This window comes from Symphodus melops (assembly GCF_947650265.1).
Source record: "Symphodus melops genome assembly, chromosome: 16".
Classification (NCBI taxonomy): Eukaryota; Metazoa; Chordata; class Actinopteri; order Labriformes; family Labridae; genus Symphodus; species Symphodus melops.
Genome location: NC_136706.1, coordinates 1,044,515 through 1,071,991, shown reverse-complemented (window position 1 = coordinate 1,071,991; position 27,477 = coordinate 1,044,515). Strand labels below are relative to the sequence as shown.

Genomic DNA, 27,477 nt, shown 5'->3' with positions numbered 1-27,477 from the left:
ACCTCCATTTTCTTTGGCAAAGTTGCACGGTCGATGAACGAGTGTAAAAAGAAAAAAAAAGAATCTCGGAAACTGCCGACACTTTATTATATCATCATTTGGAAATGACAGCCATACTGTGTGTGATTAGACTGTGAATGGAGAAATAAGTTTATACTTCTTACTACTCCTTTAAAGACATGTTACTTTTTTATATATAAATATGTTGTTGATTATTATTTTGTTGTTTTCTTCACATGTTCGAAATAAAACAATAAAACAATAAATAAAACAATAAATACATGTAGGAACGGACAGATGATCATGTGATCCTCGAGAGACGATCAAAACACCAAAGTGAGAAACTCCTCCTGAGATAATTGACTTTGATTCTGTATTAAAAGATTTTTAATTTTATTTTTTTTTATTTTTTTAAAGCTTGATAGCTGATATGAAAGGCGAGTCAATCTTAAAATTAAAGTCTGACTCTGAGACAATAAACACATCCAGATGACGGACGTGTTAATGAACACCGCTCTGTGAAAACAATTAGCCCACCATCAGACCGATCACGGAGCCTTCACTTCCTCACTGAGACTTTTTTGAAATTGTATTTCCTCCAGAAATGATATAGCAGCCTCACAAAGCTCGGCTGTCGCTGTGAGATATTATTTCAGAAAATATCTACTAATGACTTATTAAGCACCGTCGCTGCGTCCCAGCCAATTAGTGCGGAGACAGTTTGAAGTCTGCTATAAACGCGGAGAGAGAGTGGGCTTGTAAATAGAAGCTGCTCTTAAAGTGGAACTTGAACTCATAGCTGTGATTCTCGGAGGCTTTAAAAAGAAAAAGTAAAAAAAAACTGTGACCGGCTTTGAAAGGTTGAAAGGTGAGTGGGTCGAGGGAGCCGACAACTTTTTAAGGAAAAACACTTTTACAATCATTATCCTCACATTAAGCGGCCGAGTATTCTTCAGCGAGCGTAATTAATCATCAAGCCTCCCGTCCAAAGTCATTTGAAGTACTTAAAATGTAATTATTCAGCGATGAACATAACATTTCCAGAGATGGCGTGGAGATGAAAACCAAGGACACAAACAAGAGGTTTAGCCACCCCCGCCTCTCAGAATATGCTGCTGTCAGATTTCGGAGGGCTCATTTATTTCATGTGATTTCATGAGAGAGAAAAGGAAAGGCCAAACGTGACTGAGAGACGAGGGAAAGAGAGAGGAGAATGAAAATCAACTTTAATTAAATCAGATGGAAGCAAACCCGACTGTCATGCTCCGTAATCGTCTTCATGTCGCTTCCACTTCCTGTTTGAATGAACGTAAACGCAGGTCGTTGCATTTCAGGCTTCAGAATCGGCGAGTGTTGGAGAGCGACTGGATTGAGTTGATATCTTTTTTTTTTTTTTTTTCTATCTTCAAGTTGAAGTTGAGACCTCTCTGCCTGTAAACACTGATTGCTGCAGGCCTTTTGGCGCTCTCATATCGAGCTCTTCAAACAGCTCGAAGCTATCTGGGGAAAAAAAAAAAAAAGGAACCTCAGCTGCAGAGATCGCAGACCGCCTGCTGACCATCTGATGCTGCATGCAGTACATGATGAGCGCTCTCTCTCTCTCTCCCTCTCTCTCTCTGTCTCTCTCTCTCTGTCTCTCTCTCTGTCTCTCTCTCTCTCTCTCTCTCTCTCTCTCTCTCTCTCTCTCTCTCTCTCTCTCTCCTCCTGAAAATGAAGATGTCACTCAACTAGATGAAAGCTGCGGTGAAAACTTCGAGAGGTTTACAGTTCAGCGTTCCCATGTGATATTCATCTGCACTCGTGTCTGTAAATACGAAACGGGAGATAAAGTGTTTATCAGGCTGTTTGTTGTTTTTTGTTTCTTAATCTAAATTTGACGACCGGTTTTGTCGAGGATGCGTCACCTCTCCTCAGAGTTATATCCACTTTTTAAAGGGAGTAACATCGTCAGATTCAATCCCTTTTACTGGTCAGCACAGCAACCTTGACAGTGTGTAACCCCCCCACAGGCTGTTTGCTGTGAGGCCTGTTTGGCCGGGTTCGGTGTGGTGTAGTTCAGCAGTGGTCGCTGCTATCTAAGTAGAACAAATTTGCCAATTAAGCAAATCCGTTTCCTGTCCTCCCGAGGCACAGGCTTATCAGGCTCATTTGAGTCCGTCCTGTCCCTGCCTCCTCATCAGCATGTGCATCTCTCTATCGCTTCCCCCTGAAGGGGAGACTCGAGGACCGACACAGAATGCAAATCACACGCCGGGTTTGTGCACTTCCTGCAGCGAACACTGGAAAAGGAGTAAAAGGAAGGGCTGAGTGAAAGAGATAAATCAAAGCCAAAACATGAGACACAAAAAAGAAAAAAAAGAACAAAGTACAAGACGGTTATTTCATTTCACTTTAGTGAAAGAATTCCCAGAGATAAGGGTTCAAAAAATGAACAATTGCCACCAGAGACAATTTGCATATTGTACTTCCAAGATCACAGAGGCCCGAGAGGAACAATTATGTGGTCAGTTACACTAAAAAAAGAAATCAACTGAGGCTATGAAGCGCTTTAATGAAAGGACACCTCTGTGCTTCCTCTGTCTACCTTTACTGATCGTTTTAATACTTCCTTCTCTTAATGAGCGGCTGTGATATTCAGTTGTTTGGATCCACGCGTCACACGCTGTATAAAAATGGGACGTATTCTCGGTGATGTCACCGATTGGTTTCTGAGGAAGCTGTGTGAAGTCAAACAATGGCAGCCGCCATGTTGGAAATATATCTTCACCCAGCTTTCAGTCAGCTAAAGAAGTCGAGCTGTGAGGCCTCTGACAAACAGCCACCTGTCAATCAACTCAGCCACGCCCCCAATCATGTAAACTCCAACACTAATGTCAACACAATAAATTCACTGCCTGCCTCAAGTGGACACTCGAGGAACTGCAGTCTTTTGCACTTGGCTTCGTGTCCATCAGGTCCCTGCAGCTCCAGCATAATTTAATTATCGATCTATGGTCCAAACAGAAATGACACAGAATTGTGAAGGGAAGACATTTTTGATGACGAGGCTACTTCAGGAATATTTCATGGATGTCCTGTCCGAGGTCTTGGGTGTGTCTCGTCTTTGACGTGCATCATTTATCACAGGCAAACAAGTCAGCTTTACATTTTTCTACAAAGTATTTGATCCAGTAGGATCTTGGAAGTCCTTTCCGAGTTTTTGTGAGCTATTTTGGACCTGTGAAACCCTCGATTATCAGACTTTTGGAGAGGTGATAAAGCCGTAGAAATTCCAGAATCCAACATGTTTTTGGTTTGGTCTGGTCGGAGCTGAAGCCCCTCAGCCCTCTGGTGAAGTGGGAACATTTCAGAGAGAGGTGACAGGTCGTAAATATAAGACAATAAAACAAACAACCGTGAGAATCCAGTAGAAATAAAGAGTTGTGTGCAGGGACGGAGACTTTGACAAACAGTCCAACTACACTGCAATCAGGTTTGACTGATCCCTCGTGAAGGGCAGATCGATGCCGCCGTGATCAATACTTCGACACTAAACACAGCTCACTTGTTATCAATACCAGCTAAAAAGGATTGGTGGGAAAGCTGTCGTGTTTTATTTAAGTTGGGTTGCAGGCTTTAAATGCACTTTAAATAGAGCATGTTAGAAACTGAACACTCTGGTCACACGCTAACCGCTAAAAGTCTTCATCACGGCCGACTTCTTTTGGTCTGCATCTGCCCCTCGGACTTGTTTCACCTAAAGTTTACCAGAGTGTCGCGTTGATAGAAAGTGAACAAATACAATGTGGATGTGTTTTTAATTAATGCCATGAGCTGTGCTGCATCAGATGCACCTGATGGGGGATTGTCAATATAGCATCAGGGCTTGAGCCAAGGTTTACTCTCAGATGCAAAACAGCGAATGTGGTGCCAATGGTTGTCAAAGAGGATTCATCCATACCGCCGCATACCTGAATAAATATAACCTGCCTGCAGGGAGAGTTTAAATGATAAAGCTTTTTTTTTTTTGGTCAGGTCCTGTTAAGTCTAATGAATTATGTAAGATGCTAATGTGTAAAAATAAAGAGAATGCAGCGCCCGAGGCTGGGTGAGCGGTCAGGTGTGCGACTGCGGAGTCACATGTGCGTCCTCACTGGCAAGAATCAGATCTCACCTGCAGGCCTGTGTCCACTAACGCTGCTCTCACCCTCACTCTGCCAGTTATAAAAAGTTATTAAAGTTTGATCACTCACTCTTCTTATAAAAGAGATTCCAGCCTTAGCCTCTCCGTGACCCTGAATTCAAATGCTGCAGTTTTATTCCACTTTACAGACGCTGTATCTTTCTCAGAGTGTTGCTTTACTGTGATTTATAATTTATGCAAAATACCCTGCAGGGGGTAGACAACCCTTCACCTTCAATATCATATATTGAAATAAGGAAACACTATATATGAAGTACACATATTCACACTTTACTTCCTGCTAATACACATTAGTAGCGTTATAATTACAGAGAGATAAATCTACTTGTGCAGTGTTTTTGAACATTAATGTTGAGAGTCTACAGATCCACAACATGTGAAATAAATCCGTCCAGTCGTTTGTTTGAGGTATGCAGAAGTCTGACAACTCAGAGGAAAACGCTCCGTTTCAAATGTGCTCTCCTTGTGATGTCACAGTGGGATTCTAGTAGAAGGTAACTCCTCCCCCCCCCCGGGCCGAGAGCGATACTTGCATTTATAGAGACACACACACACTAATGTGTGTGCTGCTTTAAAATCAGCCACATGGACATCTTAGAGAATCACATGTTCAGGGACAATGTCTTTAAGTATCTGCCTGTTTTACTCCCCCTGCTCATCGTTTCCCGTACTGAAGGCCGGACCAGAGGAAAAGTGACCTCATTGCATAACCTATAAAAAACGTCTTTGACAAGGTCTTAAATTAGCACATATTTAATTGTTAGCTTAAGCTTAAACCAGATTAAAATAAATGATACTTGCTTATTATTTCTCCTCCTTTGAGAGAAATGAGTATTTGGTTTATTGAAAGAAATGTATTTAATGTGATAAACTGGACGCTCTGTGTGTGTTCCTTTTAGACGCTGCATGAAGCTGTGCGTTTGTATTAGCTGAAACATCCACTCAGTGTTGAATTATATCATAAACATAATGGGTTAGATCTCAGTTTATCTCAAGTACAGTCCCTGAATACGTGTCTCATCGGAGTGTGTATCAGGATGGAATAAAAGGTCGAGGGTTAATTTTCCATTCAGCCAATTCTCTCTGCTTTGTGTGTTTCCTTCATACTTGTTGAAAGCCGCTAACTGCCTGCAGGAGAGGAAAAAAAAAAAAAGCTCTTGCATTTTTTCCTTCAGCCTATGGAAGCACATTTTCAAATAAATTGATATCATAAAAGACAATCAGCCAAGTGTTCAGAAGTTCAGAGACAGTTTGTGCTGCATTAGTTTAAAAAGTGTTTCTAGCTCCAAAGATGACCTTACAACAAACTAAACTTGTGTTATTACGTAAGTCCCTCTTATCTAATAGTTAGTGTCATCCAAATGTAATTCATGTGACCTTTTCTCTCGTCACAACAACACATGCAGTTTAGGGAAGAAAAAAAAAAAGCCTGCATTTAACTGAAAGCTGAGATAAAACAAGAAGCTTTATTCGGCTGCAGCTGAATCGTGACTCTTCTTCTATGTACATTTTATAGCTTGTGTAACAGCAGATAACCTGCCGACCAGCTCAGAAAAGTCAGCTGCTAGCTCATTATCAGCTTGCTTAACACAATGTCAGCCATTTCCCGCTATCCCATTTTCCTCGTCTGCTTCTTCCAATTCACTAACGTGTCTGAGCTGCCACTCCCACCTGCCCTCCAGTCACCTCCATGTCCCGAGGCACACCTGCTCCCACTTCCCAATCAGCCCTCTAACACATTTCTTTTCCCTGCCATAACTTCTATTGTGTTCTCTGTCTTGGAGATCTATCCATTTTCTGTGTCACAGTTTTGCTCGTTATGACCCCCTGCTTGCCTTTTGTACACCTGCTCTCCAGTGTGAGTCCCCTGTCGGATGCGTTCGCCTCGTCTACCCTGCCTTCATGGATTTGACTTTTGCTTGTTTTTCGACCTGAAGTGAACTTTTATTTTACCGGCCCCTGAGTTGTACTTTTGGGTTCAGACCTTTCTTTTAACTGAGCCTTTAAATTGTCTCTCGGTGACATTAGAGATGCCTTTGGGGGGCGAATCTTTTCAGACAATACACAGACTATGTATAATGTAGGACTTGTAAAAACAACAGAGTTCACCTCTTTTATCGTTTTGGGGAAAGAGGCGGCAGTACTTGCACAGTGAATGTGATAAAGCACAAGCCTCCTACTTGTCAAGGTTAATGCCAATTTTTCCAGATAGTATACAGGGACAAAGTCAGTTTAACACTGTGCAACCAAGAGCAGAAACAACTGTCTAAGAATAAAGGACTACTGGAGGGAGGGATGGGTGGATGAATGGATGGATGGGTGGATGGGTGATGGATGGATGGATGGATGGATGGATCGATGGGTGGATGGATGGATGTGCGAATGGATGGAGGGATGGATGATAGATGGACTAATTGATGGGTGGATTGATGGATGTGTGGATGGATGGATTGATGGGTGGATGAATGAATGGATGGATGGATGAATGAATGGATGGATGGATGAATGAATGGATGGGTGGATGAATGAATGGATGGATGGATGTGCGGATGGATGATGGATGGGTGGATGGATGATGGATGGATGGATGGGTGGATGGATGGATGATGGATGGATGATGGATGGATGGATGGATAATGGATGGATGGATGATGGATTGATGGGTGGATGAATGAATGGATGGATGGATGGATGGATGATAGATGGACTAATTGATGGGCGGATGGATGATGGATGGATGGATTGATGGATGGATGATGGATTGATGATGGATGGATGGATGGATGATGGATTGATGATGGATTGATGATGGATGGATGGATAATGGATGGATGGATGATGGATTGATGGGTGGATGAATGAATGGATGGATGGATGTGCGGATGGATGATGGATGAATGGATGGATGGATGGATGGATGGATGGAGAGAAATAGGTGCAGATGAAGGTGGTTTTGTTGGTTAAATTGTAGATGGACAGATGTGCTTGAAGATATTGAAGAGGTTTCCATAAATAATCTTTTGAAATGCAACTAGAAAATAATGATTATGATGCAACCACAGGAAGGTTGATTAAAATAGAAATTCTTCCATATATTGCAGGTGGAAACCGACTGCTTCTATAATCGAGTCGCCTGATTGTTGCTTGATTGTTGCAGCTGTGGAGAATGGAGAGCGATCGGAAACACAGGGGTTGATTAGCCACTGAAGGTGTGAAATAGTGAAAGACAAAAAAAAATGAAGAGACAAAGATGGATGGAGTCAGTGATGCAGCCCTCCCTGTGTGTGGTTGGGCGGTTTATCTTGAAAGCTGTTGGAGCCAAATGATGAAAAAAGTCAAATTAAAGGCCCGTGATGAAAGACTTCTTGGCCATCAAACGGAGAAAAAAAAATGTTTGTGACATTGTGACTCCTGATTTATTGATTTCCCGGCTCAATTTTTTCATCCAGGGTGCTTGGAAAGAGCCAAAGCAATCTCTGAGTTTGTTGGCTGTTGTTATAGTCCCTTGGCAAATGGACACTGCACAAACACACACACACACACACACACTGGAGTACAAGCCTGTGCACAAACACATGGAGCTCCCAGTGGGGCGGAGTTTTTAATCCTCAAATACACTGCCATAAATCAAACCCCGGTCCCTCATGCCCCGGCTCGTCTCTCTCAATGAAAAGCTCAAGCCAGTGGCACATTAATAGCAATTTACAGGGGCAGTCATGCGAGGAGAGGAGCATCAACAGAGCGTCCTCTATTTTGTAGTTCCTTATTACTTTCAGTCACTACACGGCCACTGAATTTGTAACGATAGAAGATGTGAACCCCTCCCTCGCTGTAGATGTCACTCATGTCACACCTTCCCCACAAACCCTCTTATCTCGCAAGCCCTCACTTATCTAAATACATGTAGTAAGACAGCTGGGAAATGCCCATTTCTGCTGTATAGATCATGTTTTGGAGCAGGAGTTCTGCAGTGCAGTCTTTGGAAAGGTGTTTAGGAGGAGATTATATGACCAAAGCCATGAGCTATAGTTCTCTTTTTCTATCCGTAGTGCGCTCTTATTATCCCACTTCTGTTTTAGCATATTAAAACATATTAAAGACTCTTAAATATTCAACTACAAAGGTTAAACAAATCGGTTTTTACCCCTCTGTGAATACCTTCATTCGAAGGTCATTACAATTGCAATTTATGTTTATTGCACATTTCATGCACACATTAATAATAAGTTTATTATGCGTTTAATAAGTGGGCAAAGCAGCCATAATTAAAACTTTAAAAAGAGAGTTTAAGTCCAGGACAAAAGGGCAAGCTCGTGCAGATGTATTGAGAGTTGGAGCAATTCTTATTTCCTCTGGAAGTTTCCGGCTCTTTGGTGCACGGTCTCCTTCTCCGTGTTTAGTTTGCACCCCGGGAACAGTTGACCTAGCAGGTCGAAAGGGCTCGTCTGGTGAAAGGACAGTCAGAGCTGTGAGCCATCGAGAGCTTCACAGACAAGCAGTGATGCAGTTTAAACTCTACCCTCTGACATGTCTGAGGCCACTGAACAGTCCATGGGAAATAATCTGATGTATTCAGTATTTCTGACTCTTGCAGCAGCATTTCAAATGAGCTGAAGTTGTCGAAGATTTTTTTTTTTTTGGGGGGGGGGGCAAGAGAAGCGAGAGAAACTTTACGGTGACCCACAACCAGAGCTGTTCACCTAAAGGTCAGTTAATCTGTAAACCGTTAATTATAAACTTATAAAAATGAGTTTATTACTCATTAACTCTCGTCAGCTGACCTCACGAGCTCGTGTCGACCGCGCTGTTCTGTCTTTATTCAAATCTGCCTCATGGTGTGACGGCAGCCACAGAGCGGAGAGACAGACCGGCCTCTACGTAAGCTCTCATTGGCTAAAGAAGCCTAGGAGCAGTGCAGGGAAGGTCCTGATTGGTCAACTGATGCCGAGTAGTGTGAACAGTGCGCGTATGTGACTTCCACCTCAAGTGGCCACTCGATGAACTGCAGGGGGGGTTTTTCACTTTGCAGTGGCTTCATTTTTCGACACTGTGACGGAGACCGCTTGGATTTATCACAACAGAAGAATTACATAATGTGATTTCTGTCATCTCTCCGTTTGATACATGAGATTATATGGAGTGGTGCAGATAAAGGCCTCCCTTGATCTGACAGTGTGGTTACATCAGACAAATGAAGAAGCTCTGTGTAAACCACTGCTTTACATCAAGGTACCAAATCAATTTAAATATGCATATGTAAAGATCTAGTTCACACATTCATCTAACAAACAAACAAGTCAACAAAAGCTGTTTGATAAATAAAACAGCATCCCGACAAGCGTTTCTTCATGTTTGTAATAACGGGGGGGGGGGGGGGATCACAGCGCCGCGCTCTCACTCAGATACGACGACTGTTTTCACACTCATCCCTTCATACAGTGGGTTGCACCTTCAAGTGTATTTATATCTACATAAAAGCCTTTAGCCTGTTGTGATACTAACATGTTCTTATTTAGTTTTTTTTGATTTGCACATAAATTGGAGACAAATAAGAAGAAGAACAAAACCGACGCTACTCGAGGATGTCAGAGAGAAAAGCACGAAAACCCACCAGGGGCTTGTAAAGTGGCATTCCCTCATCCTCAGAATAACAAACATATCAAACAAGCAGAGTATAAATGAGAACAGTACAGTACTGAGCAGCAAGGCATCAGCACATATTCATCTATTGGACAGATATATTAAAGCTCCACATATTATTCTCCTCCTTTTTAACCAGGTTGAATCAGTGTCCTCGCTCCTCTTCATCATGTGTGTGAAGTGTGTTGTTGTAAATCCACTCTGATCCTGTATTTGATCATGTCTATAAACCCCTCTATTTCAGCCCTGCTCAGAACAGGCTGTTTCTGTGTCTGTAGCTTTAAATATGTAAATGAGCTGTGTCTGACCACGCCCCCCCTTTCTGGAAGGGCTCGGGTGTATTCGCTGCTTTCTGGCTCCATGTCCTATTGTTTACGGTGAGAAGGCAGACTCAGAGGGCAGAACAAACACCTAGCTGTGGGAGTGTCACCCACCTGGGGGAGGGACTACTGCCCTTTGTGATGTCATGAAGGGAAAATCTCCAAACAGCCTGTTTGAGCACACATTTTCTGAAAAGTGGAGCAGGGAGAAGACGGAGAGGATGGACTTTTCTCATCATTGGGGGGTTTGTAGACGGATTAGAGACACATGTTAGAGTCAGAAGAACATGAGGAAGAGGATTTAAAATAATATGTGACCTTTAAAATGTGAATGTGTCTTTAAACCACATCAAGAAACATCCTCTTTCAAGGCACGTACATGTAAGAATGAAACAAGAGAGAGTAATAATAAAAGGTTTGAGGAAAACTGTTGTCAGAGCTTCTTTTTCTGCTTCCAGGTGGAATGGCTGAAAAACGAAGAACCCCTCAGCTCCGACGGCGTCATGGATACGAGAGGAGACCACAACCTCATCGTCGCAGAAGCTCGCCTCTCCGATTCCGGGAACTACACCTGCGTTGCCAGCAACATCGTGGCCAAGAGACGCAGCGCAACGGCCACTGTCGTAGTTTACGGTGAGTTCCCTGATTGAAGAAATGCATCGTTTGTACATTTCAAAAGATAAAGGGCTCTGAAGTTGGAGGCACGATGGTAGATTTTTAGCAGCAGTAGCACGGGAGATCAAAACAATGTCAAACAGCTTTCTTGTCTGCATCAAAATGTCATTTTTCACTACAGAAGGCAGCTGTCAAATTGGCCCCATAAGCAAATTCCCCGAAGTCATTAATATAAAAAGCCCTGCTCGACCGCAGCGTGTGGTCCTTTTTCACACGAGAGTCTAATGAGCAGGTAATGGGCAAGTGATCCCTCATGTGTGAAAACAAGGAGACACAGGCTCGATATTTACAAGAACTCAATTATTAATGGGGGAAAGGCAGTGACAAGGACTGTGACAAACCCCCCCCCCCCTCCTGCTTTTATCTGCCAGTGCTAAACACTGTGTGTGGAGCGTTTTGTGTAGCTGCAGGCCAGCAGACGCCGTCCCCCCGTATATTTCCCGGCCCCTGCAGAGAGCTTTGGAGAATACGGGAAATTAAAATGTCATACTTGCACCACCTTCTTACCCACCAGAGAAACTCCCTGATAATTGGAGAGTTTCTGCTCTTCTTTCACTGACCTTTCATCCTGTTATTTTTATTTTTTTTTTCGTCAGAGGGGGGGACATTTAGCAGCTGTGGGAATTCATCTAATTCTTTCTGACACCCCGCTGCTGAGGCACATCAATCATTCCCTTCCTTAATGCTAATGAAGTCTCTGACAGGCTTACGACTCCCAGTAGCCGCAGACAGATGTAAACTAGTGGGACGTAGTTTTTCTTCCTGTGCCATGACAGCAAATGAGCTTATTAGTCAATCATCCCGAATTATTTTAAGCAACAAATCAGAGGGAGAAATCAAAGCTGACGGCAGGGAAGACGCCATTGATCATCGTTGTACTGACTTCTCATTCTCTCTTCCTAATAAGATATTTCCTTTCACCTTCAAGTCAGAGCCTGTGATGCTGCTCCTCTTGACAGAGCGTGTGTTGTTAAAGCGCAGAATGTAGGCCAGGTTTCCTCCTATTCCTTTTTTTTTTTTTTTTTTTTTTGCCCACACAGTGAACGGCGGCTGGTCGTCCTGGACAGACTGGTCTCCCTGTAACGTGCGCTGCGGCCGTGGCGTGCAGAAGCGCTCCCGCACTTGCACGAATCCGGCTCCTCTCAACGGGGGAGCCTTCTGCGAGGGCATGTCGGTGCAGAAGAGCACCTGCAACACGCTGTGTCCAGGTGAGCGCAGAGGCACCACTCTCCACTCTGTCCGTGTTCGCATGCTCAGAGCAACATGAAGCAACGCTCACGGTGCCGGATGGATGTCAGGTGGTTGGCTGTAACGCCTCCTCTCCTTGCACTTTGTGAACTGTTCTGCAGCTTCGACCTCCCAGGGGAAGTGTGTCACTCCGTACTGCACGACTTTTTCTTTAAGCAGGCAAAGCAGGTTTATTTATACAGCACCTTTCAGACACCAGGCAAATCAAAATACTCCTTCTTTAGTTTGTCCCAGCTCTGCATTCACATAAAGACGCCTCGGCACTGCTGAAGTGCCCAGAAAAAAAAAAATGAAATGAGCTGAAGCATCAAGCTGTGACTGTTTTTTTTTAGTGATTGGAGGAAAAGTGAATTGTGCATGCATTGTGGCAAAAACATACAAATTCCTGCATGATGTCGCTTTAAAGGCCGGGTTGGTAATCTTCCAAAAGTAGCATTCCCTCAGTGCTCCGTCTGCACCCAGCCCCTCCCCTCTGTGCTCCCTCTAAAGCCACGCCCCCTCCCCTCTGTGTTCCCTCTAAAGCCACGCCCCCTCACTCACATGATCATCTCTTCATGTCTCATTCAGCGGTCAGTAAACTCTCAGTATGAACTCTTTATAGAGCTTTGAGTGTGAGCTAGAGCACGAGCAGGGAGACAGGGAGGCTGTGATTGGTTCATCAGAGAGCAGGGAGACAGGGAGGCTGTGATTGGTTCATCAGAGAGCAGGGAGACAGGGAGGCTGTGATTGGTTCATCAGAGAGCAGGGAGACAGGGAGGCTGTGATTGGTTCATCAGAGAGCAGGGAGACAGGGAGGCGTGTGATTGGTTCATCACAGAGCAGGGAGACAGGGAGGCGTGTGATTGGTTCTTTAGAGAGCAGGGAGACAGGGAGGCCTGTGATTGGTTCTTTAGAGAGCAGGGAGACAGGGAGGCCTGTGATTGGTTCTTTAGAGAGCAGGGAGACAGGGAGGCCTGTGATTGGTTCTTTAGAGAGCAGGGAGACAGGGAGGCCTGTGATTGGTTCATCAGAGAGCAGGGAGACAGGGAGGCCTGTGATTGGTTCTTTAGAGAGCAGGGAGACAGGGAGGCCTAAAGACAGTTTCAACCTGAATCTGAGAAAATGACCAACTTTGACTTTAAGCGTGTCTTCCCTCTTCCATGTTTGATAACTGTTCTCCTACCCGACAGGTTCAAGGTGACATGATTTAATCACAGAAATACACAACATAGAAAAAGTTTCATTTGTGCATTCAGTGACCATCTGATATTGTTTTATAATTTAACCGTTTTTTATGGCAGATTTATCGCGCAACATCTGCTTTCGAGCTAAGTTTAACACGATAAGATAAACCCCGCTCTGCTCCTCGCCTGTTAACAGGAAGATAAGAAACAGCTTGATTTATCCCACGGGAAATTGTCGTGCACCAAAAGATTGACAGAAGTGTGCAAACATGAATATGAATAAGGATGCAGATCTAAATGTAATGAACTGCCGAAGAGTCCAAAGTGTGAAAAGCTGCACGATGAAGTAACGCTCGGTGTGGAGGTTAATTCAGCATGTTCATGATGATATCCCTGATACTGCAGATTCTGTAATGTCCCATTATTGCACATTATGTCCCATAAAATATGAAGCTGTAGCCAGCAGGCGGTTGGCTTAGCTCTGCACACAGACCGGGAGCAGAAAGAGGAAATCTGCGATCTAACAAAAAGATGCATATCAGCACAAAATCTCCCAAATGATATTTTCTACTACGCACTGCACATCTATGAGAGTGCACCGACTCCTGTTGTATGTTTGCTGTCTTCACACATCACCATCACACTCCTCGAGCGCTCCACACAAACCGATGTAGCATAATAACGTCTTATTTCTTTTTTTTTTTTTCAAAAGTGATTATGGGTTATTATCAAGCGGCAAATCTAGGTGTTAAAAAACGAAGCCAATACAGAAGTGCAAAAAAAAAAGCACAGGAAGTCACATCCATTCAAACAGCCTGTTTTCACAGCAGACATGAACATGTTTACAGCCTGCTTCAAAAAAACAAATAGGTGTGATTAGCTCATGTCTAACTATGTTGATATGTTATAGACTGTATGTGTCTGCACTCTGTATAAATGTTGTGATGCTAACTGTACGAGCTAGCTCAGGGAGACAAGTCAAGCTGCACGGATTCATCCTTTACATTCGTCATTCTTACAAACTTATCCCACCTCTCCTCCCCCTGTCTCTCTCTCTCCTCCTCCTCCTCCCTCTCTCTCTCTCTGTCTCTCTCTCTCTCTCTCTCTCGCTCTGTCTCTCTCTCTCTCTCTCCTCCTCCCTCTCTCTCTCTGTCTCTCTCTCTCTCTAACTCTCTCCCTCTCTCTTCCTTCCCTCTCTCTACTGTAAATGTATATATGGTGTGTTCAGGAGGAGGAGCTTGTTTGTTGCCTCGGTGTGGAGAGATGTGACTCACGAGGAGAGCACGCGACTCCACAGTTGCTGTTTGTTTTTTTACACAATGATGTTAGCTGGGATTCTGCAAACAAGACAAATGTGTTAATTAGCGAGCTTCGGAGCTGCTTGTAAGAGAATCGTTTCCCCTTTGGGCCGAGCCGGCCAGATGTTTCACCTCTGCTGAAGCTAAACTCACCTGAGCGGATTTCACCAAAAACAAAAAAACACAAAAAAGTTCATTTCCAATAAAACTGTTTGCGAGCCGACTCTTGGAAAACACACAGTCAGCATGTCCTTGAATGCATCAATTTCTGCTTACAGGTCCATTCTGTAACTCAACATTTAGCAGCATTAGTCGTCGTTGTTATTTTTGCCTCTGCACACCTGCACAGCTGTGTTTAATTATTCCAGCCGCTCAGATCAGATCTGCAGAGAGGGGACGATTTAACAAACACAACACGTGAGCTAACACGTCAACATCTCAGGCTAACAGGTGAGTCGAGCTGTCAAACTTGACCACGCCCACATTTTTTTCTGAAGCGAGACCAATCACAAACTCCTGCGTGGGTGGACAAACAAATGAAAGGAATGAAATGCCCTGTGTCGTCTTCATGAAGGAAGTCAAACTGTCCCTGTGACGGCTCACCGTTTACTTTGCTGTAGCCTCATTTTGCACATCTCCACTGCTGATAGCTGCAGCGGTTTAGATCTCAAAGTTTGATGTGCTGAACCTGATGAAAAGAAAATAAGGACGGGGATAAAGAGGACCAGAGAGAGAGAGAGAGAGAGAGAGAGAAACAGCAGCAGAATCTTCACAGAGCAGCACTTCCACTTATCAAAACTTCTGTGTAATCTGCTCCACCCAAGTGTTTTTTTATGTTATTTTATTTGAACCATAGCTGTGGTATAAAGAGGAACGCTCATCAGGTTTAAAAGAAGAAGAAGAAGAAAAAAAGAAGTTATCACGCCCTGGCAGTGCACTCCCGTGAACATTATCTCCTCTTCGCCAAGCGCTCGCTCTTCAGACGGCTTCTTTTCTCCCACATGGAACACAAACACGCTGCCTTTTGCGTTCAGATTAGCAGGAGGAAGGAGGAAGGAGGAGGAGGAACTCTGGGAGCGCTCGGAGGTGGGAAGGCGACTTGATGGAGTGTGGCAGCAGTACAGTCACTTTGTGTTCTATGAAGTTGGCGAGACGGGCGGCAACGTTTTGGCACCCCGAGGAGAAAAACATGTTTTTGTAAAGCTAGAAGTGAAGCTCTTACCTTGATAGTGTTGTCCCTGAAAGTCCCAGATATCTATTAAATAAATCAACCTCGGCTTTGTTTGTGAATATTTCATAAGAGAAGAGTGCGTTTTTGTCACGTTGGGTAAAATAATTTGCTTCTTTTTATGCGTTTGTCCTGCAGCTTCTTCGCTCTTTTCGATGCTCAGCGTTCAGCGTGCTCACACTTCCTGTGTTTGTGTCTCCCCTCAGTGGACGGCGGGTGGGGAGAGTGGACAGAATGGTCCGTGTGCAGCTCCGACTGCGAGAGACAGCGAAGCAGAGAGTGCACGGCGCCGGAGCCCAAACATGGAGGACGGCTGTGCGACGGCGTGGCGTTGGCGACGGAGAACTGCACGGGTGGCCTCTGCACACAGAGTGGGTCAACATCACAATCTGTCCGATGAGAGAAAAGACGGTTGTGCATCATTTGTGTCGGCGGCGGCGGCGGCGGCGTGTTCGGGGGACTGTGTCATTATGGATTTACTGCTCACGCTTCTGGCAGCGCGGGCTGGAAACATGATCGTCATTTTAATTATGCTCATTAGCAGCGCCGTCGTCCATCTTCATTACTCAGCCGCCGCACTCTGCATGCACAACAACAGACTCACACTTTCACAACACACGACGAATAAAGTCACAACTGTTTAAAACAGACGAATCCAACATGACCTGCTCACTCTGAGTCGTGTTTGCAGGATCGAAAGAAAAAAAACATTAAAGTAAGAAAAGCTTCAAACAGTATTTGAAACAGTGATTATTCACTATTTCAGCACCGCGCCTGAAGTGACGCTGTGGTGATTAAAGGTCACAAGCCCCTCCCACTGCCTCCAGCTGAATTCTCCTGATTATATCCTGCTGCCTTCTCTCAGGAGAAACAGCAGGGGGCGCCGTTGAACACAGACCCTCAACATAACCGTCAGGCAGACACGATCTCAAAAACACTCAGATGGAAGAAATGGACTTCGCTCTTTTGAATCCTGATTCTGCCATCAGTGACTTCGTTTAGATTTGGGGGGGGGGGGGGCGATGAGATTAAATTCTGATTCTGTAGATTCATTTTGATCACATCCAAACACATTGTTGGAGGCTTTAAAATCAGAGCTGTCATCTTCTGTCTTTGCAGATCGAAAGCTTCTCCACGATGTGAAGCCACAGGGTGAGTTTGTCTCTCAGCCTCCATCCATGACATCAGCGACTCTCAGGGTTACAATGTCAAACAATCCCTTTTCCTTTACACGGCGCCCAGATTACCGTCAGCGCTATAAATCACTTAGGGACGTCGTCGGGCTGCTTGTTTTCTTTTTTTTGCTGTTGCTAGGCAACGCCTTCTGTTAATTGTTTGGGATGTAAAGTAACAGTAAAGTCCGTGTGTGCTCAGCACAGAGGACGGCGCAAACACTTTTGACTTTTTCGATCAGCAGCCTCTCAGTTAACCCTCGCCCTGCCGGCACGTTTATCAGACCGCACGCCGCTGAAGGCTGCGTGGGGTCGCCAGCAGAGGGACGAAAACACCTCCTCCATCCTTATCCTGTCAGGGCGGGGCGGGGGGGGATTTAAGTGAACTATTTAAGGACAAATATTTGAAATCTTTAGTGACACATTTTTTTGGAAGAAAGTCGTCTTTAAATGTTTCTGCAGAATCTGTTTCATTAAAACTGCTTCTGGGCAGCAGTTTGTGTTTTTGCTCCGGTGGGGGCGACAAAGAGGCGAACAACCTGCAGCAGCAGCCGGGGAGCAACGTAAGGAAAAAAACATGCTGCAAACTCAGAAACAAAACAAACAGGTGCTCAGTGTTTCAACCCGTGGAGGGAGACCTAAAAGGGAGCCTCGACAGGCAGCGTGTGACCGTGTGACCGTTTGTGCAGCCGTGCAGGTCGGCGTGATTCTCCTCCTGCAGACACAAGCTTCAAACACGCTTAATCCTCAGTGGAGCAGAGAGCTCGGCACGAGTTCATCAGCAGACGCAAACACTTGTGAACCCTGTGTTTAACTGACGTCCAGCTAACGCAAAAAAAAAAGAAATCATTTGGAGAGTAAAAGAAATAAGAACCTGTAAGAAACGTCCTAAGCTTCCCCTCTGGACTCTTCGGGTCCCCCGGGGCGTCGAGGGAAAAGTGTGAACTCAGCAGCGAGAGGGAGAAAAGGCGGCGAAAACGTCTGACGGGTGACTCAGCCGAGCAAATCAGTCACTTAGCCCAAAATAGGAAACAATGCTTTTGGTTTTAATGGCTGGAAAGTCTCCGGCGTAGCAGAGAGATAAGTCTGGCTGACAGGTGCTGTTATGAAAGCTAACACAGTCTGCGTGACTCATTGGAAACGGAGAATAGAGGCGAGGGATATTTCAGAAACAGATGTTTAAATAGACTTATGCTTTATGGATTATTTATGAGCGATGGAGGGAAGGAGAAGTCTTTCGTAAAGCTCGTAGATTGCGTGTTTTTTTTTTAGCGGAAAGAGAGTGACGTTAGCTAAACGAATGGAGCGTCTGCAGGTCGTCCATCAGGAAGTAGACGTCCTGTAACTGTAGCTGAAATGCTCACGCAGCACTCTGCGATTGTATTTCCTCTAATGGCGTTATTTAACATCAGGTGTAGCGTTTCGGAGCCTTGCAGCGCCGCGTATCCATCGCAGCATCCATTACCGCTGCCGTGGGCGGAACGCCATTTCGTGTTTTGATTACTGCTGCATCGTTTGCAAACAAATGTGATTCCTTCTGAGCCCAAAGCAAAAATGTTCTCCTTTCTCGTCCTTTAACGCAGTTATGTATTTTTGTTTGTCAGAATCATAAAAAAGAATGCAAACGCGGCTGCCAAAACTTCCCGAGCCCTCAATTAACCTGCGACTGTAGCCGTTAATGCCGCTTTGCATATTTTGTCAATTTCTCCTCATTTGAGCTCGGGGGGCTACGTGGAGGATTTCTCCGTATGTCCCTGTTTCAGCCCAGATCTCATTATCGCTCCAGAACAAGCTAGCAGCCCCCCCCCCTTTTATTTCCCGCTCCGTCTTATTCTTTCTCTTGCTGTATTTTTGGACGCTGCTGAACTGGCAGGACCCGATAGAGCCTAATCATTGTCGATGAGCTAATCTAATGAATTGGTTTTGTCACGTTATCCCGGTGGAACGCAGAGAGCCTCCGACAGCAGAGCCCAGCAGTGTTTGAAATGACAGTCAGGTGCTGCGTTGATTAAAATCGCCGTTCCTTCTGAGGTTGCTCATTAGCCGCTTTAACACTTCGAGATGGAATAACGACGCCGTGCATCAGGAGGAAGAGCAGGAAACAAAAAGAAAAAGGCGCTGATGCAGATTTAAAACCGAGATGGACTCCCAGTAAAAAAGTTTATTCTGGGAGGAAGCGTCTCTCTCTCTCTCTCTCTCTCTCCCCGGCTCACTCTGTCCCTTGCTCTCTTTTCCTCTCAGGTGTGGAGAGCAGCAGCGACGTGGCCTTGTATTCCGGCCTGGCTGCGGGCGTGGTGACCGTGGTGCTTCTGATCATCGGCGTCACTCTGTACCGGAGGAGCCAGAGCGAGTACGGCGTGGACGTCATCGACTCGTCGGCCCTCACCGGGGGCTTCCAGTCCTTCAGCTTCAAGACGTCCCGTCAAGGTGAGACAGCCGGCGTGCAGCTTTCAGAGGAGATGTCTTCACTGAAGTACCAGACCTCATCTGTCCTTCAGCACAACGCCTCCTCGCCTCTTCGTCTCCTCGCCTCCTCGCTTCCTTGCCCCCTTGTCTCCTCGCCTCCTCGCTCCCTCGCCCCCTCGACTCCTCGCCCCCTCATCTCCTCGCCTTCTAGCCCCCTCGTCCCCTCGTCTCCTCGCCTCCTCGTCTCCTCACCCCCTGGCCTCCTCACCCCCTCACCTCCTCGCCCCCTTGTCTCCTTGCCTCCTTGCCCCCTTGCCTTCTCGCCTCCTTGCCCCCTCATCTCCTTGCCCCCTCGCCCCCTCGTCTCCTTGCCCCCTCGCCTCCTCGTCTCCTCGCCCCCTCGTCTCCTCGCCCCCTCGTCTCCTCATCTCCTCGCCCCCTCGTCTCCTTGCCCCCTCGCCCCCTCGCCCCCTCGCCTCCTCGCCCCCTCATCTCCTTGCCCCCTCGCCCCCTCGTCTCCTTGCCCCCTCGCCCCCTCGCCCCCTCGTCTCCTCGCCCCCTCACCTCCTCGCCCCCTTGTTCCCTTGCCCCCTTGCCCCCTCATCTCCTTGCCCCCTCGCCCCCTCGTCTCCTCGCCTCCTCGCCCCTCGTCTCCTCGCCTCCTCACCTCCAAAACAAAAACACAGAAATCCGTGTGCATCACACGGGAGCTGCTGTCATGTACGGCTTGAGATGTAAAATTGATCCTGCACGGATGACGGGATGAAGGAAAATAAAACCCTGCAGGACGAAGACGGTAAAACATCTGTGACTTTGAAACGCGTCAGATTCAAACTTTCACGAGAAGTGAATTCAATGAATCTCCGAGGTGGAACTCGACACGCGTGTCGTTTTGAAGAGCCTCTTCACCGTCGTGTGTGAACGCAGCTCTTTGTACTCGACTTTGCAATAAGAGGTCGTTAGGCTGCAGCTTAAAACAAAGTGACTCACTTCCCCGTCATTTGCATAAATGCAACCTTCTGCAGCGACCTTGAAAAAAGAACGTGTGTTTGTCTGACTCCTTGAAGTGACCGAGGGGACGTCAGCGTCCTGTGGACAGATGCTGTGACTCTTTATGAAGCCAAAGACACCATCAGACCACAAGACTGATCATTTCCCTGTTTTTATTTTGAATAATCCGGGAAGGTCGATGTCAGACAAAGCGCTTCGTTGCACGTCGCCAAAAACAGCTTGACATTTTAAAGACTTTTTAATTTTTAATTTTTAATTTTTTTAATTTTCTAATTACTTTTTAACTTTTAAATTTTGTTTGTAATTGCAGAGAAAGAAAAACCAGAGAAAATCAGCAAAGAGCAGAGATGTACTGCTGCGTCCACAGGGGGGCGCCAAAACCAACACAAACCTTAACATTTCTAACAAGAACTTAAATTGAATTTTAAAAAAAACTTGATTCGTCCCCGGGGAGTAATTTCAAATTTAAAGGGAAAGTTGTCTTTTATCAGTCGTGAGTTTATTAACCACCGGAGACGCTGGTTGCTGAGCGCTGTTTGCAGATCGGCTCGTTTGCTCCACTTAAAGCTAACGTTTCTGTTTGCTGATAAAATGAACGTGACTCGAAAGCAGAAATAATAAATGTGGATTTCAATAAATATTAGAACGAAGTGACATTTAGTGAAAGCAGATGTCTGCATGTCGTTCATCTCTCTGCAATAAAAACCCCCAAAACAAAACGTACAGGATCTGTTTGGACTTCTCAGAGTGCTGCGAGCTTGTATTGGCTGTTTTAGTTTGTTAGTTTAATCTGATCGTCTCATCAGTTTATGATTCAAGAGAGCTTCAAAAAAAAAACTGAGATTTAATTAAATTTGTTATCAAATTAACTCGCTGGGTTTTTTTTGTTTTAAGACATTGAGACGATATTTTGAAGTGCTCTTTGTTCCAAAATCAAAAGTATACGCACGAGGAGAGACAGTTTAGATTCTTCAGTTTTTAATTTGAATTTAATTTGCAAGTGATAGACACACACACACACACACACACACACACACACACACACACACCTTCAGAGGATGCAGACTTCTCCGGAGATCTGAACTTACAAGAAGTTCTTTTGATTCACCTTCATTCACGCGGCGCTCTCTCGTGTGAACATGTAAACAAACCCTCCTCCGTCTTAATGTCTGTAAACGTACACGCACATGAATTATGCAAACATTTCATGCTCTTGGAAAATAACGGCATCAATAATTGAAAAGCTTTAGTGGCCTGTGTTTATTTATCCTTTTTCTTCCGCGCGTTCTCTCGAGCCTCCTGGAGCTGCGAGCTGTTTGTGCTTTAGCGCTTTAAATGTCCAATAACGTGCGGAACAAAGCGTCTTCTGTAAAACTCACTCTGCATTTATTGCTTCATTGCAAACATCAGAGTGCAGGCGCCGCGCTGTAACAGTCACAGGAAGTTTATTGTTACAAGCGCAGCGTTGAATTCAAAACAAATCTGCGAGTGATTTCTGATTTATGCTCCAACTCTGGAGCCGTAAGTTAAGAAAACGTTGAAAACAAGAGAGGTCTCGCTGTTTTCCTGCAACAGGAAACCGCCATTAATTATTCATGATTGCAAAATTGAAAATGTAATTTATAAGTGTTTTTTTTTTTCCCCCATCGAGCTCCCGCGTGGAGCGTTCGTGCTCCCAAGTCTCCAAACATCACAGCTCCGATTTACTCTGCTGGTTTTTTTTTTTTGTTTGTTGGTTTTTTTTTTTTTTTGCACCACAGATTGAGGCATATTTTTACAAGGCTGGCATTATGGGTCGCCGCTGCTGCAGCAGCTCTCAGCGGGGTGTAATAAAGTTCATTTTGATAACACAGCAGGAGGCGGGGAGGGCTTTAATCTTGGTCCCTGTTCCCCGTCGATGGTGGAGGGTAAAACAGCTGAACCTCCATAAAATCCAATATGTCCTCCTTCTCTCTCTCTCTCTCTCTCTCTCTCTCTCTCTCTCTCTCTCGCTCTCGTGTTCCAGCCTTCTGCACGCCGCTGCACAATCATCATCAGTTGGTTCGTCTTTGCGGCTCATCAATCTTCAACACACGTCCATTTGCTCATTTATCAATCAGTCCTTTTTTTTTTTTTTTTTAATGTGGTGCCAAATCACGACAAAAGCAGCTTCAGGACGAGGAGACCTGAGTCCACCGCGACTCCCGTGTTTCTTTATCCTCATTTGACCAGAACACGGTGAGCTGAGCGGTTGTTAATCCACTGCCGCCATTCTGCAAGACAAAGACGAGGCGTGAGTTATCAGCTCAATCCAGCAGGACTTATCAAGCAAAGCTGGAGTAAACCGCACACACGGATTCTGCAAAATAATCGAGACTATGGCCGTTTCTCAATGTGCGTTCTTGTCTGTTGTGGCGTCCTAGCGTACCCGTGAAACGTCGTCTTTAGCGGTCGAGTAACTGTCCCGATACACAAGTTCACATTTCGCCAAGAACGGTTAAAATGTCCGGAAGTGTTCTCGACACGCCCCTCTTTCCAAGGATGCCTCGGTTGGTGACCTGGCCTGAAATTCTGAGTGGAGATATCCCAGAATGCAATTCGGTATCCATGATGATGTGCTTCTGATTTACTAGCTTAACTTCCACCAACCGTTAAAACGCCACAAATTAAAAAACGACGGGTTAAGCAGTCGTCCGTCCCAAACAGTCAGCCGTGACGAACAACTCCACGAGATCGCAGGTCCGTTCTTTTGCGTTCTCGATGTTGAGAAACGACCTGCGAGTGACTGAAGGTCTGAAGAAACAAAATGGCGGATCACAGGAGGAATGGAAGGAGGAGAAGTTTGTCGAGCTCTGGCAACGACCTTGGTTTTTTTTTTTTCCTTATGACAGTCTTCTCTCTAGGACGTTGTCTAGCCCCGCCCCTCTAACCTGCTCGCCATTCTCTCTCTCTCTCTCTTCCTGATTTCTGACTCTTCTCGCCAATAAGAGCCCCCCCCCCAAAAAAACCCTTTTAAATCTTCAGTTCCTCGTCTCTAAATTATGCACATCAGTTTCTGCGACTCGTTGTTTTTATTTCACGACACGAGCGACGTGGCCGATTTACTGCGGCAGCTTGTTGTTGCTACAGCAACGCCATCTGCTCGCCTCAGAAGTGAAAACATTTAAATACTCTGAAAATAAACTCTGTTAATAAATCAATAACACAATTCAAAGTCAGTATTTCTTTTTTTTTTTTTTTTTTTTTTTCCTGAACCGCTGTGACATCAAATGAAAGCTTATTATTGCTCCCCAGCCATTCGTCACTTTTAATTGAGCCATTGGTATGCTAAGTGGAATGAAAGTCCTGTTTCCATGGCGATGATATTATAGCAGTCGGCACCACTGTCATGACATCCTCGTTGCACTTTTATGTTGGCCGTCGACGGTGGCGTTTCGGTTCACAGTGTCACTCTGCAGGAACGTAAAAGCGGCGCTTTAAGACGTCTAATTGTTGGCGGTAATTTTCTTGATCTCTCTGTTTGTTTTCCTTTCAGCCAACCCGCTGCTCATTAATTCCTCCATGCAGCCTGATCTGACCGTGTCGCGCACCTACACCAGCCCCATGTGTTTCCAGGACTCCATCGACAAGGAGCTGATGGCCGAGCGCTCGCTCCTCGACCCGCTGCCCGATCTCAAAGGTCAGACAAAGATCGTGAAAGCTGTGGAAGTTTACTACTTTCTGAAAGGCGAAGCGTTGCAGGGCTGCGAGGACGATCATCCATCTTCTTTTCAAACTCTTTTTCCCCCCCATGAGGCAATCTATAAGAAAGCTGTCATGCACAGAAAAAAAATGACCATCACCTTCAAGGGCATTACAGGTTGACCGTTCAATAAGCCACGTCCCCTTTAGTTACTCTACACCTGTCGAGCTGCACACATTCACTGCTCCGTCTTCACACTTTAATGTGAAGTGATGGGTCATTGATTTCAGCCTGACGCAGTCTTTTCATTTCACACTATCAAATATCAATATCACTGTCTTTAAAGGACCAATCAGAGAGCTGCTCTCCTCCTCTGTGATCATGAAGGAAACCTGCTGTGTTGAAGCTTCTCTGACAACAATGCAGCAGCCAGTATGTCCTCCTTCTAACTTTAGATTCTGCTCCTGAATGCTCTGGATTTGTTTGGACCAGAGAAGGTAGGCGGGGCTTTGAAGGCCGTTTTGGACGCCCCTGGGTTTGCCAGATATGAGAGCAGTTATCAGGTGAACAGGTGTTGCAGCGATGGAAGCGGGCAGTGGAACTGCTTCAGATAGAAGTGATTGTACCCGAGCTAAAAAGCCTCTGCATGTTTCTAATAAGCTCCAGCAGCAGAAAGCTGCTCAGACTAGGATCAATGTTGGAGATGAAACATGGAGAGAGGTTAGAACGCAGAAAGCTTTACAGACCCATGCAGAGCTGGCTAAACACTGAAGCTACAGTGTCCTCCACATGCAGAGCTGGCTAAACACTGAAGCTACAGTGTCCACCACATGCAGAGCTGGCTAAACACTGAAGCTACAGTGTCCACCACATGCAGAGCTGGCTAAACACTGAAGCTACAGTGTCCACCACATGCAGAGCTGGCTAAACACTGACGCTACAGTGTCCACCACATGCAGAGCTGGTGAAACACTGAAGCTACAGTGTCCACCACATGCAGAGCTGTGTGAGAGGAGGGGGCGGAGCCAGCTCTCTGTGCTGATTAGAGTTTAGACTGCAGTACACATTTTAAACACTAGGGGGCAGAGTTACATACTGCTCCTTTAAATAAAATATGTGCCTTCTAGTTTCATTCTCAAAGAAAGCTAAAAGGTAGAGAACTATGATGTAGTTGTAAACGTCTTTGGTTTTTATTTCATGTTGTAAACTCAAACAAACGATTCCTTAAAAGATGAAGGTTTAATACTGGAGATGATATTTTTGCTTGGAGCTCCTATCAGGAGTTTTTAGCTGGTTATTAAACAGGCTGAAATAAATTCCGATGTCTCTTTGTGACATTGCGAGTTTTTTCAGAAGTGGAAAATAACATCATCTTTTTTTATGTTGCCCTTGTCCGTGATCTGACCGTGTTTCCCTTCAGCTCTTTTTTTCCCCTCGTTGTATCTCTAGGGGTGTCAGAGAGAGCAGAGTACCATGTCATGTCCCACCCTCAGACGTTTCCGAGGGGCCTGGCTCCGGACTACAAAGGGGTCGCAGTGGGGACCACGCTGGGCCGGAGAGGAAAAAACCTCTTCACTCCACAAGTCTCCTTGACTCACAGCAGACCTCTGCACAAAGCCACCGCCGTGTTCGGTCATGCTGGAGGGAGGCTTGTTGTACCTAACACAGGTGAGTCCACTGCGGGGAAATTTCATTCGATGCATTCCCCCGCATGTGTGTGTGTGTGTGTGTGTGTGTGTGTGTGTGTGTGTGTGTGTGTGTGCAAACTGAAATCCTGCAGCAAGAAGCAAGCAATCACAGAGAGGCTGTGACTTTAGCATTCAGCAGCAGCCTTCATACAAGTTGTAAGTCTTGTTCACATCTGCACAAAACTCGAAACCTGAAACACTGAATGCAAACAGCTGACTCAGACTTCATCCCGAGTGTCTCCTGCCGGCCTCCGAGTGTCTTTTTGTCCACATTAAGTCCAAGTCCAATCCTGCAGCGGGACATAATCAGGAGAATTCACTAGGATCTACGTGCAGATCGCCTCGCTGAAGGTGCAGGACAGAGCCTCCTTGGCTTCTAAGACCTGGGCACAAAAAGGGGCGGGGCTTAGCTGCAAACCACCCCCACCAGCAGCCCTGTAAATGTTTTTTTATATGCAACTGCAAAGCAAATATTTGCATTATAAAGTCATATCCTACACTTCTGCATCTTGCACATCTTGCACCTCCCCAGGACCCCCTTACCCCCTATCCCCCACCCCCCCCCCCCACCCCCCCATCCCCCACCCCCCCACACCTTGAGGTGCATGTATGAACAATCAGGACTTTAAGATCAGTCCTGAGTGCAGACGTGAGAAACGTCTCTGCAGTGAGAATGAAAATATGAACGTGTTTATGATTTCATGTCAGCGGGTGAATAATGCACTCATTACATTTATTGCCACCTGTCACTTAATCACATTACGATTTTTATGTTAGCTTAATGTCTAATTATGTGTATTGTTTCGTGCTGCAAAGACTCATTTCCATTTTATGTAAATGTAATGGACAATTACGTCCTCTGAATGCGTTTGTTTGACAGCGATGGCATTATTAACTGAACGCTGCGTCGACATCAACCAAATTAACATTTCTCAAGGTGCGGAAAGCTTTTCTCCGGACGACGTAAATGCAGCAATTGTATTTTTTTCAGGGATGAATTTCATTAAAACGGCATCATGGATTCTCGTTTTTAACATTTTAAAAAGCGTGCCGTGTCGACCGCCAGGACGATGTTTGATGTAAACCTGTGATGCTGCAGCTCGCTCCCCTGGCCTGCATTCATCATCGTGTCCCCCGAGGGCCTTTATCTACTGCACTGTAGATTGGCAGTAATTGTTTATCATATGGTACAATATTGTGTGTGTGTTTCTCTCCAAGAAAGCGTCAAGTCTGAGAGCGAGCCGCTGACAGTAAGACTGCCGGCAGCATTGATTCACAAGGCCTTCGGGACTTGCCTCCGTCACCTTTTTCTGGGGCCGTCACCTCTCCGGCTGTCACCTCCAGTAAGGAGAGCTGACAGCCCGGCAGGTGTGTGTGTGTGTGTGTGTGTGTGTGTGTGTTGATCGCCTCTCCTTCTCTGCAGGTATCAGTCTGCTGGTGCCTCACGGGGGGATCACAGAAGACACTACCTGGGAAATGTACATGATCATCAACCAGGAGGACAGCAGGTGAGGGACTCTCAGTGAGGCGAGGCGGTCTGCTCGCTTTTAATCTTTCAGCCCGTCGCGCAGCATCTCGTCGTCGTCTCCTCCTGACGTGCAGCACTCACACGGACTCGCGCCCAGGTGCAGGCATATTCGCGCCCAGCGAGGGGTCCTCGCTCATCCCGCAGTCTCTACAGGGGACGACATGATGTGTCACAAATACATTGGCAGCTGCAGACAGATTGCATTACCGCCTTAAGCAACTGTCTCCGCAGAGAAAGATACTCTCCATGACTGCAG

The 27,477-nt window shown here is 45.6% G+C and overlaps 1 protein-coding gene across 2 annotated transcripts in view; it reads left to right on the top strand.

Moving 5' to 3' along the window:
• The window catches only part of LOC306837383 (netrin receptor UNC5D-like), a 171,247-nt gene that overhangs the window by 121,233 nt on the left and 22,537 nt on the right, over positions 1–27,477 (top strand). For both annotated transcript variants that reach the window (XM_079365037.1, XM_079365036.1), the window contains exons 5-12: positions 10,602–10,776; positions 11,859–12,026; positions 15,962–16,126; positions 16,875–16,907; positions 19,169–19,354; positions 23,859–24,002; positions 25,455–25,673; positions 27,117–27,201. In XM_079365037.1, coding sequence (XP_079221163.1) covers positions 10,602–10,776; positions 11,859–12,026; positions 15,962–16,126; positions 16,875–16,907; positions 19,169–19,354; positions 23,859–24,002; positions 25,455–25,673; positions 27,117–27,201 — 1,175 coding nt within the window. The remainder of the gene's footprint in view (positions 1–10,601; positions 10,777–11,858; positions 12,027–15,961; positions 16,127–16,874; positions 16,908–19,168; positions 19,355–23,858; positions 24,003–25,454; positions 25,674–27,116; positions 27,202–27,477) is intronic.